This window comes from Panthera pardus, unplaced genomic scaffold (genome assembly GCF_024362965.1).
Source record: "Panthera pardus isolate Hobbes unplaced genomic scaffold, ASM2436296v1 HiC_scaffold_10, whole genome shotgun sequence".
In the NCBI taxonomy this organism is placed as follows: Eukaryota; Metazoa; Chordata; class Mammalia; order Carnivora; family Felidae; genus Panthera; species Panthera pardus.
Genome location: NW_026526655.1, coordinates 8,098,419 through 8,112,668, shown reverse-complemented (window position 1 = coordinate 8,112,668; position 14,250 = coordinate 8,098,419). Strand labels below are relative to the sequence as shown.

Here is a 14,250-nt window from a genome sequence, read left to right as displayed (position 1 = left end):
TCAGCAGCCCCAGCAAAACAGCTGCGGGAGCGCGCGCCCAGAGCGCGCTCGCGCGCCCCTCCCCCACGGCGCCGGCGCCGCCGAGACCCGGCAAACTAAGGCCCTGAATGACAGTGCGGCCGGCGACTGCGCAGCGCGGGACGCACCAAGGCACTGCCGCTTTAAGCACGCTTGCCCATTGTTCGGAATCGAGCCAATGAGCGAGCGCCCGCTCCCTGTGCTCAGCCAATAGCATTCGGGCAGAGGAGGCCGAGCGCCGCCCACTAATCTATATTAAAGGTTCTGGCGCCGCGTGAGTTCCCCACTGGCTGCTCTGAAAAGCCATCTTTGCATTGTTCCTGCGTCCGGCTTCCCGTTCGCCGCAACCACCTCCGCCGCGCGCCTCCTCCGCCACCCCGGACTCCGGCAGCTTTGTCGCCAGAGTCCTCGAACTCTCGCTCTCCTTTTAATCCGCTGCATCGGATCACCGGCGTGCCCCATCATGTCAGACGCGGCCGTGGACACCAGCTCCGAGATCACCACCAAGGTGAGGCTGGACGCCGCCCGCCCCTTCGGGGTCCGAAGGCTGCCGCCGGAGCGGTGTTTGGCGCGCGACGGCTGGGCTGCCCCAAGCTCGCTGTCGTTTCTTCCTGTGGAGAGACTGCTCGCCCCCGGCCTAGGCCCCCCGGCAGCCCACTCTTTTGTGTGCGGGGGAGGGGGCGGGAAGCGCTGCGGGCAGACGTGATGCCCGTCGAGGAGTGGGCCGGGGTGCCCTCGGGGTCCCGAGGGCGGGTGCGGGGGCTGAGGGGCTCGGGTGATGGGTGTCGCACAGCTCCTGAAACTTGTTTGTGACTCGTCTGAACAGTGGCGGGAGGAGAGGGGCCGGGCTGGGGGTCGTCAGCCCGCAGGGCACACGGAAATAACTTTGAAACTCGAGCGCGTTTGGAATCGGAAGTGCTGGGGGGGGTGCGCGTTGCAGGCGCGGGTCGGCTGCGGGAAGTGGCGGCTCCGCAGCGAGCGCCCGCCGGCGGCGCTGCTCTTTGTTCGGAGCCGGGCTGCCTCGTTTCGCGCCTTGCAGCGGGTCCGAGGAGCTTTATCGGGACTAAGCTCTGATAAGGCGGAGTGGGGCAGCGGGTCAGCCGGCCGCTACGTCGATTGTCTCCGCGGAGGTGTGAAGGTCTCCTCCGCCCTGGGGGCCCTCAGGGAGGGCGGGGATAGGCGTCCTCCGGGGAGAGTGCTCCGGGAGCAGCCGCCCAGCTTCAATAATTCAGCGGTGCCGGGTTTGGCTGTGGAGGAGGCGAGCCCACGCGCCGTTGGGGAGGAAACGGAAAGTGAAGGAACGGCGCGCCGCGGCGACGATGGGCGCCCCCCGCGGCTGCCCGGGAAGCACCGTGTGCGCGGCCGCTCCGGAGGCGACGCGGACACGAACAAAAGCTGTGGCCGCGGCTGCCCCGTTGCGGGGTCAAGCCGGGCGCCAGAGGTGTTTGGGAGACTGGTGCTGCGGGTTCACCGCCCTCGGTTTTGAGGTCTTGGGCGTTTGGCGCAGCTCTGGTCCTGCGCGCCGGCTAGTTTCCGCGGCCCGCGCGGCGAGCGTCTCCGCCCTCAGCGGGAGCGCGGCACTTTAAGGCACATCGGCGTTTTTACCCTGAGGCTCTTGTCCGCGCCTCTCTCGTGCCCCTACGGGGACGGGGACGAGTCACCTTGGCGTCTCCTTAACCTCTGTGCCCCTGGCGTCACCTCTGGCTCTCTCCCAGGGGTGACTCCCCCTGCGGAGTGGAGCTGGCGACTGGGATCTCCGCAAGGGCTTCAGCCCGGCCCCCTCTGGGCCCAGCCCGGGAACTAGTCGGGGGTGGAAGGGTCGGCCCTTCCCGGTGCGGACGTCCGCGTTCGCTTTCCTTCTAGGCAATTTCCCGCCGGGAATAAATAGCGCGTGGAGCGCGTCCCCGACGGCCTCGGGCTGCCGGTCTGAGAAAGCCCTGTGGACTTCGGGGCGGCCTCCCGCGGGACTTTGCCCGCCAAATGCGAGACGCAGGCCCACGCGTCGAGGCCCGTGGTGGGGGCGTCGAGAGACCCGGAAAGACCGGCGCGCAAGTCGCGCAGTGGCCGGGCCAGCGCAGCCCGCACGCCCCGGGTCTCCAGGGTCAGGGGCGCACTCGGCGGCCCTGGGCCACGTGCTCCGCGCGCGCGGTGCGTGCCGAGGTCCGCGCGCAAAGCCCGCCGGGCGGGGGCTGCGCGCCTGCGCGCCGCGTTCTCCCCGCCCCCACCCGCTCCCCGGGGCTTCGGCCGCCAGGGGGCGGGAGCGGGCGGTGCCTGGGTTCGCGGCCCGTCGGCCCGGGGTAATGGGGCCGACAGGTGCCCCGGGGCCGCTCACTGGATGGAGGCCGAGCTGCACCGGCGCCCGGCCCGACGCCTGTTTGTGTTGGCAGCCGGCTCGGCAGTGCCAGGTGGAAAAAGTTACGGGGCTTTGGGGCGCCCCCGACGGCGTTGCCCTTTGGACCGTGTCCACTCCTCGAGGTGCGGCCGAACGCTGAGAGCCGCCGCGCGGACAGCGAGAAGCTGGGAGGGAGATGGGGAGCTCCGGGCCGCGCGCATCTGAACAAGGGTCGAGTCACCCAAGCTGGGGTGCATTTCCCGGCAACGGTCTGGGACCTCCTGGGACAGCTGTCACATATAGGGGATTGGTGGGTTCGGGTTTTTTCCAAAGACCTGCCCTTGCAGGTCCTGGGCTACGGTGGGCTTGGAGCTTAAGCTCGGCTCTAAGGCGGCCTCCCCAGTTCTGCCTGTTTGCTTCCTCCCATTCCCTTCCCAGGCTAACCCGCCCACGGGAGTTCTCCCCGCAGCGCCCGGGCCCTCCCTCCATTACCTTATTTATTTATGGCGCATACCTGCTGTCTTCCAAGGAGGATTTGTGAGAGGCGGAGCTCCCTCTGGTTGGAAACCAGTCTGTGATGGGTGTGTGAGAGTGAAGTGTTCCCGGGCTCGTCTGCCCAGCCAGACGGGTTTGAGGCTGTGGTGCCACAGTGGCTCTTTTCCTAAGAAGCATGAGTAAGGGATGGTGGGAACAACTGTAGGGGACTCTTTTTGGTGTGTTTCTTAAGGGTTGAGAAATCGGAGGAAATCTTGACCACAGACACCCTGGGTATCCTGTGGCCCTTCCTTGCAGAGTTTCCAAGTGTAATACGGGGCTGTTAGGACACCCACATCAGCGGTACATACATGCCTTGAGTCCTGGGCCTCTTTGCCAGCCCTGGGTTTCTCAAAAAGACTTACTGGTTCCCTCTTACTTTTTGAAGGACTTAAAGGAGAAGAAGGAAGTTGTGGAGGAGGCGGAGAATGGAAGAGACGCCCCTGCTAATGGGAACGCTGTGAGTGTCCACCTTCCCCATGACCCCTAACTGCTCCCGGCCAGGAAGTTCTCACTCCAGCTTGGGTTTAATCCTGGTTAGGGGAGGAGGCTGAGCCCTCGGGCAGTTCCTGCATGGTGGTCCCCTGGTGGAGCTTTAGGAAGATGAACTGATGAGTTCTCTTAGCTGGTCTGGGACCGTAGACGCACTGGTGGGGTCCCGGGGAAGGGATGGGGCAGGACCGATGGCCTGTTCTCATTAACAACCTGGTTATGTTTTCTGTCGAGGAGAATGAGGAAAATGGGGAGCAGGAGGCTGACAATGAGGTAGATGAAGAAGAGGAAGAAGGGGGAGAGGAAGAAGAGGAGGAGGAGGAAGGTGACGGTGAGTAGCCTTGTTCATCTCCCCTTTTGGGGTCACCTTTCCCTTGCTTTGTCTAGAAAAGGGGCAGGAACTGGGGGTTTCTGGGGTTGGAGACCGGTGGACCCCCTGCAGGCGGGTTTGTACTGTGGAGTTCGGACTTTGTCGTAGGCTAGTGAGGCGGAGCTGTGCCCTATGCACCCACACTGACTCCCTTTGGTGCCTTCCGCGCACTGATCTGTTCATCTGTCCTCTTGGGGTGCAGCCGGCTATGTGGGCCCTTTTTCTTCCTCCGAAGACTTGTGCCGGTGTGGCTGGTGTGGTACCCTGGCTGCCCTGTTTGTCGGGCTGCAGAGATCAGGGGTCTCTTGTCCTGGCGATTCTGTTCCTGGCAGATCCCCTGAGGCGCTGTGGTGTTGCGTGTCTCTCCCCCCGCCAAGTTCTGGCTGTCGCTGGGTGGGCAGGGTACCAAGATTCTTCCCTTAGTTGAGGAGGCAGCATGGTTTACCCTGGGGTTTGGTTCTGCAGGTGAGGAAGAGGATGGAGACGAAGATGAGGAGGCTGAGGCAGCTACGGGCAAACGGGCAGCTGAAGATGATGAGGTGGGTCCTGGCTTGGGTGTGGCTTGGGGGCTAAGGCGTTACCGCCCGAGGGGCCGCCGATTGGAGTCTGGGGTGGTGAGTGGTCCTGAAAGGCAGGCTCCCTTGTCTTGAGCAGGAATAGGAAGGAACCTAGGCCTGCCTTCCCAGAGCTCTGGAAGCCTCTGGAGGGGCCAGTGCCCGGCCCCTGCTTGGCTATGCCAAGCGGTGGGGGCGCCGCAGGGGCCTTGACTGTCTTTCTCTGCCCAGGATGACGATGTCGACGCCAAGAAGCAGAAGACCGACGAGGATGACTAGACAGCAAAAAAGGAAAAGTTAAACTTAACAAAACAAAAAAAGGCCACCGTGACCTGTTCACCCTCCACTTCCCGTCTCAGAATCTAAACGTGGTCACCTTCGAGTAGAGAGTCCCGCCCGCCCGCCCCACGCGGGCAGCGCCACCCGCAGATGACACACGCTCTCCGCCACCCAACCAAAACCACAACGTGAATTTGCAACAGGGGAGGAAAAAAGAACCAAAACTTCCAAGGCCCTGCTTTTTTTCTTAAAAGTACTTTAAAAAGGAAAATTTGTTTGTATTTTTTATTTACATTTTATATTTTTGTACATATTGTTAGGGGTCAGCCATTTTTAATGATCTCGGATGACCAAACCAGCCTTCGGAGCGTTCTCTGTCCTACTTCTGACTTTACTTGTGGTGTGACCATGTTCATTATAATCTCAAAGGAGAAAAAAAACCTTGTAAAAAAAGCAAAAACAACAACAAAAAAACAATCTTATTCCGAGCATTCCAGTAACTTTTTTTGTGTATGTACTTAGCTGTACTATAAGTAGTTGGTTTGTATGAGATGGTTAAAAAGGCCAAAGATAAAAGGTTTCTTTTTTTTCCTTTTTTGTCTATGAAGTTGCTGTTTATTTTTTTTGGCCTGTTTGATGTATGTGTGAAACAATGTTGTCCAACAATAAACCGGAATTTTATTTTGCTGAGTTGTTCTAACAAAGCTGTCTCAAGCCTGTTTTTTCTGTGTTTCATTTCTCTTTAGACTTGAGGAGGGGGTGAAGATGGGAGGGGGAGGGTCTTGAGCTCAAGCCCAGCTATGTTTCCTGGGGATAGTGGGCCAAAATCCTCAGTTTGCAAGGAGGATGGATATGCCCGTTGGGCTGCATGGTGGGTGGCCATGGTGGTCAGCGACTGAGCCACGACAGGCCACCAAGACGTGGGGAAGGACCCTGGAGTTCCGGGTTGAAGGGCGAGCTGCTTAACCTGGGTCGGTCTCCTGCTTACCTCATAGGGTCGTCCCACGACCTCCTCATTGGGTACCCTGGAAGGTGTGATGTCTGCAGCCCCAGGGACTCCAGAGGAACAGGCCCTAGGGTTGGGGTCTGCACTGGCCAGATGTGAGCCCGGGGCCAAGACCCCAGCCAGGCTGCCTCCCGCCCCCCCCCCGTAGGATAACTGACAACTTGGGCCTTTCCTGCTGGGGCCTCCCAATTAGTGTGGCCACAGTGGCTCCCCCTGGTGGTAGCATGTGGCATATGCCACCTTCTGGTCCCTTTAAACTTTTCAGGGCGCTAATGCAGCCTTGCCCTAATTTTCCAAGCTCCAGCCTGGAGAAGGAAGTAGGACCTTGGTTAGAAGGGCAGGCCAGCCTGACCCTTGAGCTCAGTTGAAGGTGGTAGGTGGGCACTTCGGATTTTCAGACACAGGTTGTGAGCAGTGAGGAAAGCTGAGTGAAGCAACGGTGACCTCAAGCTCAAGCCCTCAGGGAGAGGGAGCTATTGGAGCCCCCTAAGCTGCCTGAGGCCTGAAGATGAGCTTCACAAGCAGAAGCCTCCTACAGGCATCCCTAGTGTGTGCCCCTGAATCGTGGTGGTACCCATTCTCTAGGCTGTCAGCGAGATTGAAGTCCTACTGGCTAACAGGCTGCAGGACCCACTGTGAGGGGCCTGTTCACTGAGCATGTAAATGTATGGGCTCTGCCACCCGCTGGGGGGACCCTGGGCCTCCTCTGTCCCTCCCGAATTCGGTCTTAAAGATGCCTTGCTCTTAGATACGCAGGGATGAGAGGGAAAGGGGGCTGGAAGGGGGTGGTGCACAGATCCATCCTCAGGAGGGATACGTCTCAGGTCGGTGTGCCTGAGCCTATGCCACAGGCAGGAGTGGGCAGAGGAGGAGGTGGGGACAAAAACCATGCACCCTCCCTACCTCCCAACACGGTATGTGGGAGTTCTTGCCTCGCACTTGAGCTGACTTACCCACTGCTTTATCCAAAGAGACAACCCTCTCCTGACAATCGCTCCCGTCTCCCTCTGCCCTCCCTCCACCTCAGGCCCTGCTCTGCATTAAGGAGTCTTCAAAACACCCGTGGGCAGTGAGGGGTTGGGGGGAGGGGGATGTTAGCTGAGGTACCCATCCACAACTCTTTAAGGAGAATCTTGGACAAGGGGACTCTGAGCACCAGGACAAGGGGTCCCGACAGCAGGGAGGGCCTCCCTGGGGAGGCAGCACTGAAGCTGAGACTGGAAAGGCCAGGAGGATGAAATCGGGGGGGGGGGGGGGGGGGGGGGGGGGTGGCGGGGCACCAGCGGTGCGCGGCCAGGCCCTGATGCAGGAGGGTGCTAAGAGCGCACGGGCAAAGGGGGTGGGCAGTCTGCACCAGGTGCTGAGGTAGGATTTGGGGGGAAGCCATGGAATGGCTTTAGTAGGAAAACTCCCTGGAAAGCACTGAAGTGACATCTGCGGAGGCAGGGGTCCTGGATTAAGAAGAAGTCCTGGGTGGAGGAGAAACAGGTGCATTTGAGATACAACATGGGGTAAAGTGTCAAGACTCCGGGATAGGTTGGGTGTTGGAGGCCAGGATCCCCGACCCCAGGCTGGGGCCTGAGCCCTTCGGCACAGGGAGGAGCCACTTGCCACGTGGAAGGGGCTGGAGATGAAGGTCTAGACCTGCACGGAAACCTTGCTGTGTTTGAGGTGAATTGTCAGAGGCTGTCGGGTGCACAGGTCTGGGGGCAGAAGAGAGGCCTGGGCTGGGCCAGAGTAACCGAGGCCGAGGTACGAACAAGATAGGCCAGGACGAGGGCCCGGCAAGAAGACACAGGGCATTAAGTCACACCAGGGAACACAGAGCTAGATGCTGTCCCTCTCAGTAAGTGAAAGCTCTGAGCCCAGGGCCACCTCTCCCTTCATCCCAGGCCCCGCCTCCCTCGCTCCCCAGCACATTAGCCTCCTTGTGTCCAAGGCAAGCTTGGTCCTCCCGCAGGGACTCTGCACTTGCCACTCCTGCCCCAGGGATGTCTGATTCCCAAACTTCTCATGACTCGATCCATGTTAGGTCTCAGTGCCAGTGTTACCTCCCCAGACAGGCCGTCCCTGTCCCTGACTTAAAGAAGGCCTTCCCCGGTTCTGTCCCTCAACCACAAAGCAGGTCTCACAATGTGAGCTCGTATATTTTACCGGTTTGTGTGTTTTTTGGCTGTCCCCGTGCCTTGTTTACCACGTTTCCCTGCACACAGTATTCTGCCGATTCCATTCATTCATTCATTCGTTCGTTCATTCATTCGTTCATTTACATGTGCGCCCAGTGCTCTCCGGACACCACAGGGCACCTCCGGGTTGTGAGACAGCATTCCACACCTTTGTCTCCCCCACCCTCGTTCGTGGATTCTGCTGGGCACCCCATTCTGGCGGGGGGTGGGGGGCTTGCCCTGCACAGGTGTTGGAGCCTGTGAAGACAAGTGTGGCGAGTCCTGGGCTGCTCAAGCCCCAGGCTGCCTGTCGCCCACTGAACTGCACCCAAACTGCTGCCAGGGTCGGGGTCAGATCAAGGCTTCAGTAGGAAGGAACTTCTGGCCCTGAGCACCCACCCCATGTGTCCCGCACAGGCTGGGCTGGTGGCTTCTCCAGGCAAGGCTGACCAGCTCCAGGGCAGCTCGGTCCTGCAGATGTTCCCAAGGCCCATAGCCCAGGCTGGGTCTCTAGCCCAAGGGGCAAAGAAGGCAACATAGAAGGCAACGCATGGAGCTGGCATCAGGCTCCCAGGCTCCCTCGGGCTTGGAAGGAACTACTATCCTCAAAACTTCTAGAAAAGAGGTAAGAGGCTTAGCCCCATCCAGACGCAGATTTGACAGCTGTGTTAATGGGCAAGTAACTGAACCTTGCTGGGCTTCCCTGTCCTCCTCTGCACAATGGGAACAAGAGTGTGAGTCATGAGCCAGGCCCAGGGCTTGCTTTCTTAATGTCCCATGTCCACACCTAGCTCCCGGCACCCTCTGTCCCAGCCACATGGCCTCACCGCATCGCTTCGCCCCCCGAAGTTCGGCCTGGAATAGCCCTTTGCTGCCTTTGGCACTTTGGCACTAGTCCTTCTAAAGGCCGCTACACTATTTGTCACTCCCTGGGGACCTGTTCTCAGACAACCTGTTCTACGCATCCATCTTCCTCCCAAAGTCCCCTCCGTGGGCCAGGCTGCCCGCACGGCCCAAATTGGAAGATTTGCAAGGGACGGGCTCCCTCTGGTGGACATAGAGGAACTGCAGGGGGCTCTGCTGGATTCTGCTCAGTCCGGGAAAGAGCCCTTCAGGGGCCCTAGCCTGGGGGAGCGCAACCTCAGCCACCCCCACCCCACAAAAAGACCTTCCTCCCTCTCTGTTTCTGGAGCCCCAATCAGACCTGAGAGTCAGTGGTCATTTCGCAAGCCTTTCCTCTGGGCAGCTGATGGCCCAGGAATCTGGTCCTTATTTTCCTCAAGGGGAGACCCCAGGACCCTCCAGAGTCGAGCTGAGGTCAGGGGCAGTTCCTCCTGTGTCTACCTTGAGTTCCGGTCCCCCGAGCTCCCTCTTGCTTAACTCTGGTCAAATGCTTGGTGTACACAGCACCCTTCTAGGGCAGGTCCAGCTCTTGGCCATCTCTGCTCGCTATTCACCGTGACTGCTGACCTAAGTCACAGTCCCAGGAGCCTCTGCTCCTTGGAATTGGGGGCTGGAGGTCCCAGGCTCCCAGAGGCACTCCCTGGTGCTCTGAGCTGCCTGCCAGGCTGCCCCAGGCCCGAGCGCCAGGGTCTGGTCCCACCTCTTCTCGGCTGCCAACGCCGGCCCACGGGTCCAAAGACGGCCTACATCCCCAGTGCCCAGCCTTCTGCCATGCTTCCTCTGAGGCCTCCTATGTCCTGGATACGGGCCATCCCTGCCCGCCTCAGGCCCTGGCCACTGTGTGGTCCCTGCCTGGTGAAAGCTGCTTCACGGGGATGGAAATTCTGGTCCCAGCTCTCCTTGGGGTAGTACAATTTTGCAGTGTAGCCGCTTGTCAACCCCTAGCTCTAAGCCTTTGAAGGCAAGGGTGGGGCCAGCCAGGGAAGGGGGCAGTGCTCTCCTCAGGCCTGCCTCTTCAGAGACCTCAGCCTCTGCTCACAGGGTCTGGTCTGAGTTCAGAGAGGCGATGAGAGCTCGAATTAGGAAACGGCTGAAACATTCTAAGGCTGCCTGCAACACGGACCTTATATACTAGGGGAATGGTACCTAGTGCGTGTGCGCAATTTACCGAGAAGGCCTAGCAGCCTGTGGCTGGCCGGGATTCCGTGAGATCCTGAGCATAGCCAAGGGACCCAGCTTGGAGGGTGTACGCCCTCGTGAGCTCTTTGTCAAGGCTGCTGCCTTTGGCAGCAGAAATGCAGCAACAAGAGCCAGGTGGTCACTCGAGACAACCTCATTTCACATGCACCCATGCTGGGGCCCAGCTGTGAGGCTCTTGGCAGAGAGCAGATCTCTGGCAGGAAGGAGCTGCTGGTGAGGATTCCATAAGGTACCAGGGGACATATGTTGTTTTTGTCACCAGCAGCCATCCCATCGTCCTTCTCTTGGCAATAATCTCCTGAAATGGCGTCCAGTTTGCCTCTTAAAGAACTTCAGCCCGGGTACTCTCAAATTCCACCGCAGAGTACGTGACTTGGTCTTGACCAATCAGTGCCCAGGAACCCCTGGCTGTACTGATTGGCTCAGGGTTGGCCCATGACCCTAGCTGGTCCAATCGGAGTGAGCCTGGGGATTTTCAAAAAATTATTTATTTATTTATTCATGCACCGTTTATTTATTTTGAGAGAGAGAGGGAGAGCCAGCGAGCAGGGGAGGGTCAGAGAGAGGGAGGAGAATCCCATGCAGGCTCCATGCTGTGCCACCAGCACAGAGCTGGACACGGGGCTCAAACCCACCAACCCTGAGATCATGACCCGAGCTGAAGTCAAGAGTCGGACACTCAACCGACTCAGCTACTGAGGCACTCCTTAAATGTTTATTATTTTTTTTTAACGTTTATTTATTTTTGATTTTTTTTTATTAAAATTTTTTTTTTAACGTTTATTTATTTTTGGGACAGAGAGAGACAGAGCATGAACGGGGGAGGGGCAGAGAGAGAGGGAGACACAGAATCGGAAGCAGGCTCCGGGCTCTGAGCCATCAGCCCAGAGCCCGTCGCGGGGCTGGAACTCACAGACCGCGAGATCGTGACCTGAGCCGAAGTCGGACGCCCAACCGACTGAGCCACCCAGGCGCCCCTAAATGTTTATTTTTAAGAGAGAGAGACAGAGAGAGCACAAGTAGGGGAGGGACAGAGAGAGGAGGACAGAGGATCCAAACCATGCTCTGTGTTGACAGCAGTGAGCCGATGTGGGGCTTGAACTCACAAACCGTGAGATCATGACCTGTGCTGAAGTCAGACACTTAGCTGACTGAGCCACCCAGGCACCCTGGGATTGTTTGTTTGTTTTTTAAGTAAGCTCTAGCCCAACAGGGGGCTTGAATTCATGACTCTGAGATCAAGAGTCACGTACTCCACCAGCTCAGCCAGCCAGGTACTCAAAATCTGGGATTTTTTTTATTGAGTTGTTGAAAAGGGAAGAAACTTGGACCTGGGAGGTGAGCCTTGAACTTAGATCGATGGTGGAGACTGCAGCCCATACAGATAGAAGCAGAGTTGAGCCAAGAGGCAGAGGAACTCTAAGTTCTATTTTTTTTTATATATTTATTTTGGGGACAGCGCAAGTGGGGGAAATGGAGAGAGAAGGTGATAGAGGATCCCGAAGCGGGCTCTGTGCTGACAGACTGATGTGGGACTCGAACTCACAGAACTCACAAACCACGAGATCATGACCTGATCCAAAGTCAGATGCTCAACCGACTGAGCCACCCGGGTGCCCAGAGGAACTCTAAGTTCTGATGACATTGCTTGAGTCTCTGGGTTGAGCTGTGCCTAAATGCCGTACCAATCTCTGGACTTTTCAGTTACGCAAGTCTGTAAATTTCCTCCTAGTTTAGGCTGGTTAAGGTTGGGTTTTCCATCGTCTGTAACTGAGTCATATTAGCAGACAGGAGAATAGGGGGCTCCAGGCTCCAATCTCCAAAGCCAACCAGGCCTCCATGAACAACAAAGACAGCTTGAGGAGGGAGGAACGAAGAGGTGTGGGCATTGCTTTCCTGGTGTGTTTTCTAGGTTGAGGGGGAGCAGAGGGAGGTGAGTCAACCTCAGAAGATACCGCGATGCTCATGGTTCATCTCTCAGTGGGATCGGAGTACCGCTTGACTCATTCCCAGCTGGGTTGGGGGTGGGGGAGCACGGCCCAGCCACCCGAGCTGCCCACCTTAATTCCACTGCTTGGAGTTGCCCTTTCGCTCTTCTCCAGCCGTCGGTGCTCTCTGGTCCTCTGGCCTCCCAGCAACTCACTGAACTTACAGTCTTCCCACCTATGCCTCACAGCCAAACACAGTCTCACTGGACTCAGTCGCTGTGCGACTCCTGAATAAGGGGAGAGGCCCCCCGCCCCGCCCGTCTTCATGCAGCCTGGCACCTCCCAATTGTTTCTCTGCTCCAAGGTGTGCCTGAGAGGTGAGATCCATCCAGTTTGCCAAAGTGCTGAGGTAAGCAAGGTTGAAGGGTTTTCTTTCTGCAGAACAGGGTCTCACTGGGTCTTTAATATACAATGGAGTCTCTAAGAGGAAAATTTCACATGTGCAGCTCATTCCAAATTCGACCTGGATTTTTTTTTTTTTTAATAGAAAGCCTATTAACATATTGAAGGACATTAGTGTCCAGAAAAAGCTGACCTTGTACAAGGATCCCCACCAGGGTTCAGGGAATGTTTGCTGAACTAAACAGATGATAGGAAAGGATTCCTTTGGGAGCTGGTTCCATAGTCTGGCTCACAGAACCCTGCATGGGCCTCATGCAGGCTCTCTCAGCTGCCGGTAGTCTGGGGCCCTGTGACCCTTGTCAACACGGCCCAAGAGGTGGTTGGTATCAGTAGGTTTGGGTGGAGCAAAAAGTGGAAAGTGGTACAAATCTTTCTGGAAAGCATTTGACCCTGTATATCAAATTTAAAAAAAAGGTGCACATATTCTTTTGTCTTAGGAATTCATCTGCAACTCCATTCTGTACCCTAGGAAAAGCGCTACCACTTCCCACAGGTATTCTCTGGGTCCTTCTCACCAATCTCCCCACAATGTCCCACTAGAGCTGGGGGCTGTGGCCTGTTGGAGACTGATGATGGGCAGACATCTAGTCTTGAAGATACTGAGGCTGGATGGGTTCCAGCACCAGGGGGGAGGTGACAGTGGATTCTACAATTCCGACCCCTTTGTCAACATTGTCCCTAGCCAGCCGCTGGCCTCTCTACTGGTCAACCTCTCAGTAAATATCTCTCTCCAGGAGATGCTCATTTCTTTCCTTGGAGACAGTGTGGTCTGGATGCATTTCATTTTATTGATTTATTAAAAAAATTTTTTTTAACATTTACTCATTTTTTGAGAGACAGAGAGCACAAGCAGGGGAGGGGCAGAGAGAGGGGGAGACACAGAATCTGAAGCAGGCTCCAGGCTCTGAGCTGTCAGCACAGAGCCCGATGCGGGGCTTGAGCTCATGAAACATGAGATAGTGACCTGAGCCAAAGTCGGACGCTTAACCGACTGAGCCACCCAGGCGCCCCTGGATGCATTTTAAAGACCTTGGCATTAAATGAGTCCCATTATTAGGTAAGCGGGCTTTATATTATTTTCCTGGTCTGCTCAGGGGCTTGCCAAAATCACAAACAATGACTTAGCTTTTAAATGGTAGTCTCTTGTGGGGCGCCTGGATGGCTCAGTTGGTTAAGTGTCTGACTTTGGCCTAGGTCATGATCTCGCCATTCCAGAATTCGAGCCCCGTGTGGGGCTCTGTGCTGACAGCTCAGAGCCTGAATCCTGTTTTGGATTCTGTGTCTCCCTCTCTCTCTGCCCCTCCCCCCACTCATGCTCTGTCTCTCTCTCTGTCTCAAAAATAAACATTAAAAAAAATTATAAACGGTTCGTCTCCTGTAATGCCATGACATTTTTAGATGTGGCACTCCCAGTGGCCACTTGCCTCTGCAAGGAGGCCAAGGAGGTGCCTGTGGGCAGGGGCAAGGTTTTTTTCAGCAAATGATTGTGTGTCTTCTTCAAAACGCCACCAAATCCACAGTGAGGTCTCAGAATTCTGTGCCAGAATGATATCATCTGAGCCTGGAAATGTTTGAGGATCACTGTGGCCATAAAACCACCCGAATATCATATAAGGTGTCTACTTTTGGGGTGCCTGGGTGGTTCAGTCGGTTAAGCCTCCGACTCTTGCTTTTGGCTCGGGTCACGATCTCCCGGTTCGTGGGTTCCAGCCCCACGTTGGACTTGCACTGGCAATGCAGGGCCTGCTTGGGATTCTCTCTCTCCCTCACTCTCTGCCCCTCCCCCACTCACATGCACGTGTGCTCGTGCACTCTCTCAAAATAAATAAAGTGTCTACTTTTAAGTAGATGTAAACCCCTCAAGAAAAACCTTAACCTAATTGTACCAAATGTATTGCTGATCATCGCTGAATACAAGCCAATTAAAAGAGGGTAACAATTAGACAATCTGCCAGAAGAAGGGATTTGGATCCCAATCCTGACCAAGGGCTGAGCCCTGAGTAAACA

General features: G+C 56.8%; 1 protein-coding gene across 2 annotated transcripts; it reads left to right on the top strand.

The window, feature by feature from the left end:
* The first annotated feature begins 289 nt into the window (after positions 1–289).
* Positions 290–5,283, top strand: PTMA (prothymosin alpha). 2 transcript variants are annotated; one of them, XM_019445579.1, is made up of 5 exons: positions 290–526; positions 3,273–3,344; positions 3,611–3,707; positions 4,212–4,285; positions 4,532–5,283. In XM_019445579.1, exons 1-5 carry the CDS (start codon positions 482–484, stop codon positions 4,577–4,579), a joined length of 336 nt encoding a protein of 111 aa, XP_019301124.1. In that variant the 5' UTR covers positions 290–481; the 3' UTR covers positions 4,580–5,283. The 2 variants fall into 2 exon arrangements, with proteins under 2 accessions (XP_019301124.1, XP_019301125.1); XM_019445580.2 differs by having other exon boundaries at positions 291–526; positions 3,614–3,707.
* Positions 5,284–14,250: the final 8,967 nt, after the last annotated feature.

Excerpts from the sequence above, each read along its gene's own strand:
- PTMA (XM_019445579.1), top strand. The coding sequence starts at position 482 with ATGTCAGACGCGGCCGTGGACACCAGCTCCGAGATCACCACCAAG. Across the intron at positions 3,708-4,211 it reads GGAGGAGGAGGAAGGTGACG|GTGAGGAAGAGGATGGAGAC; the intron begins GTGAGTAGCCTT and ends TTGGTTCTGCAG. Across the intron at positions 4,286-4,531 it reads GGGCAGCTGAAGATGATGAG|GATGACGATGTCGACGCCAA; the intron begins GTGGGTCCTGGC and ends TTCTCTGCCCAG.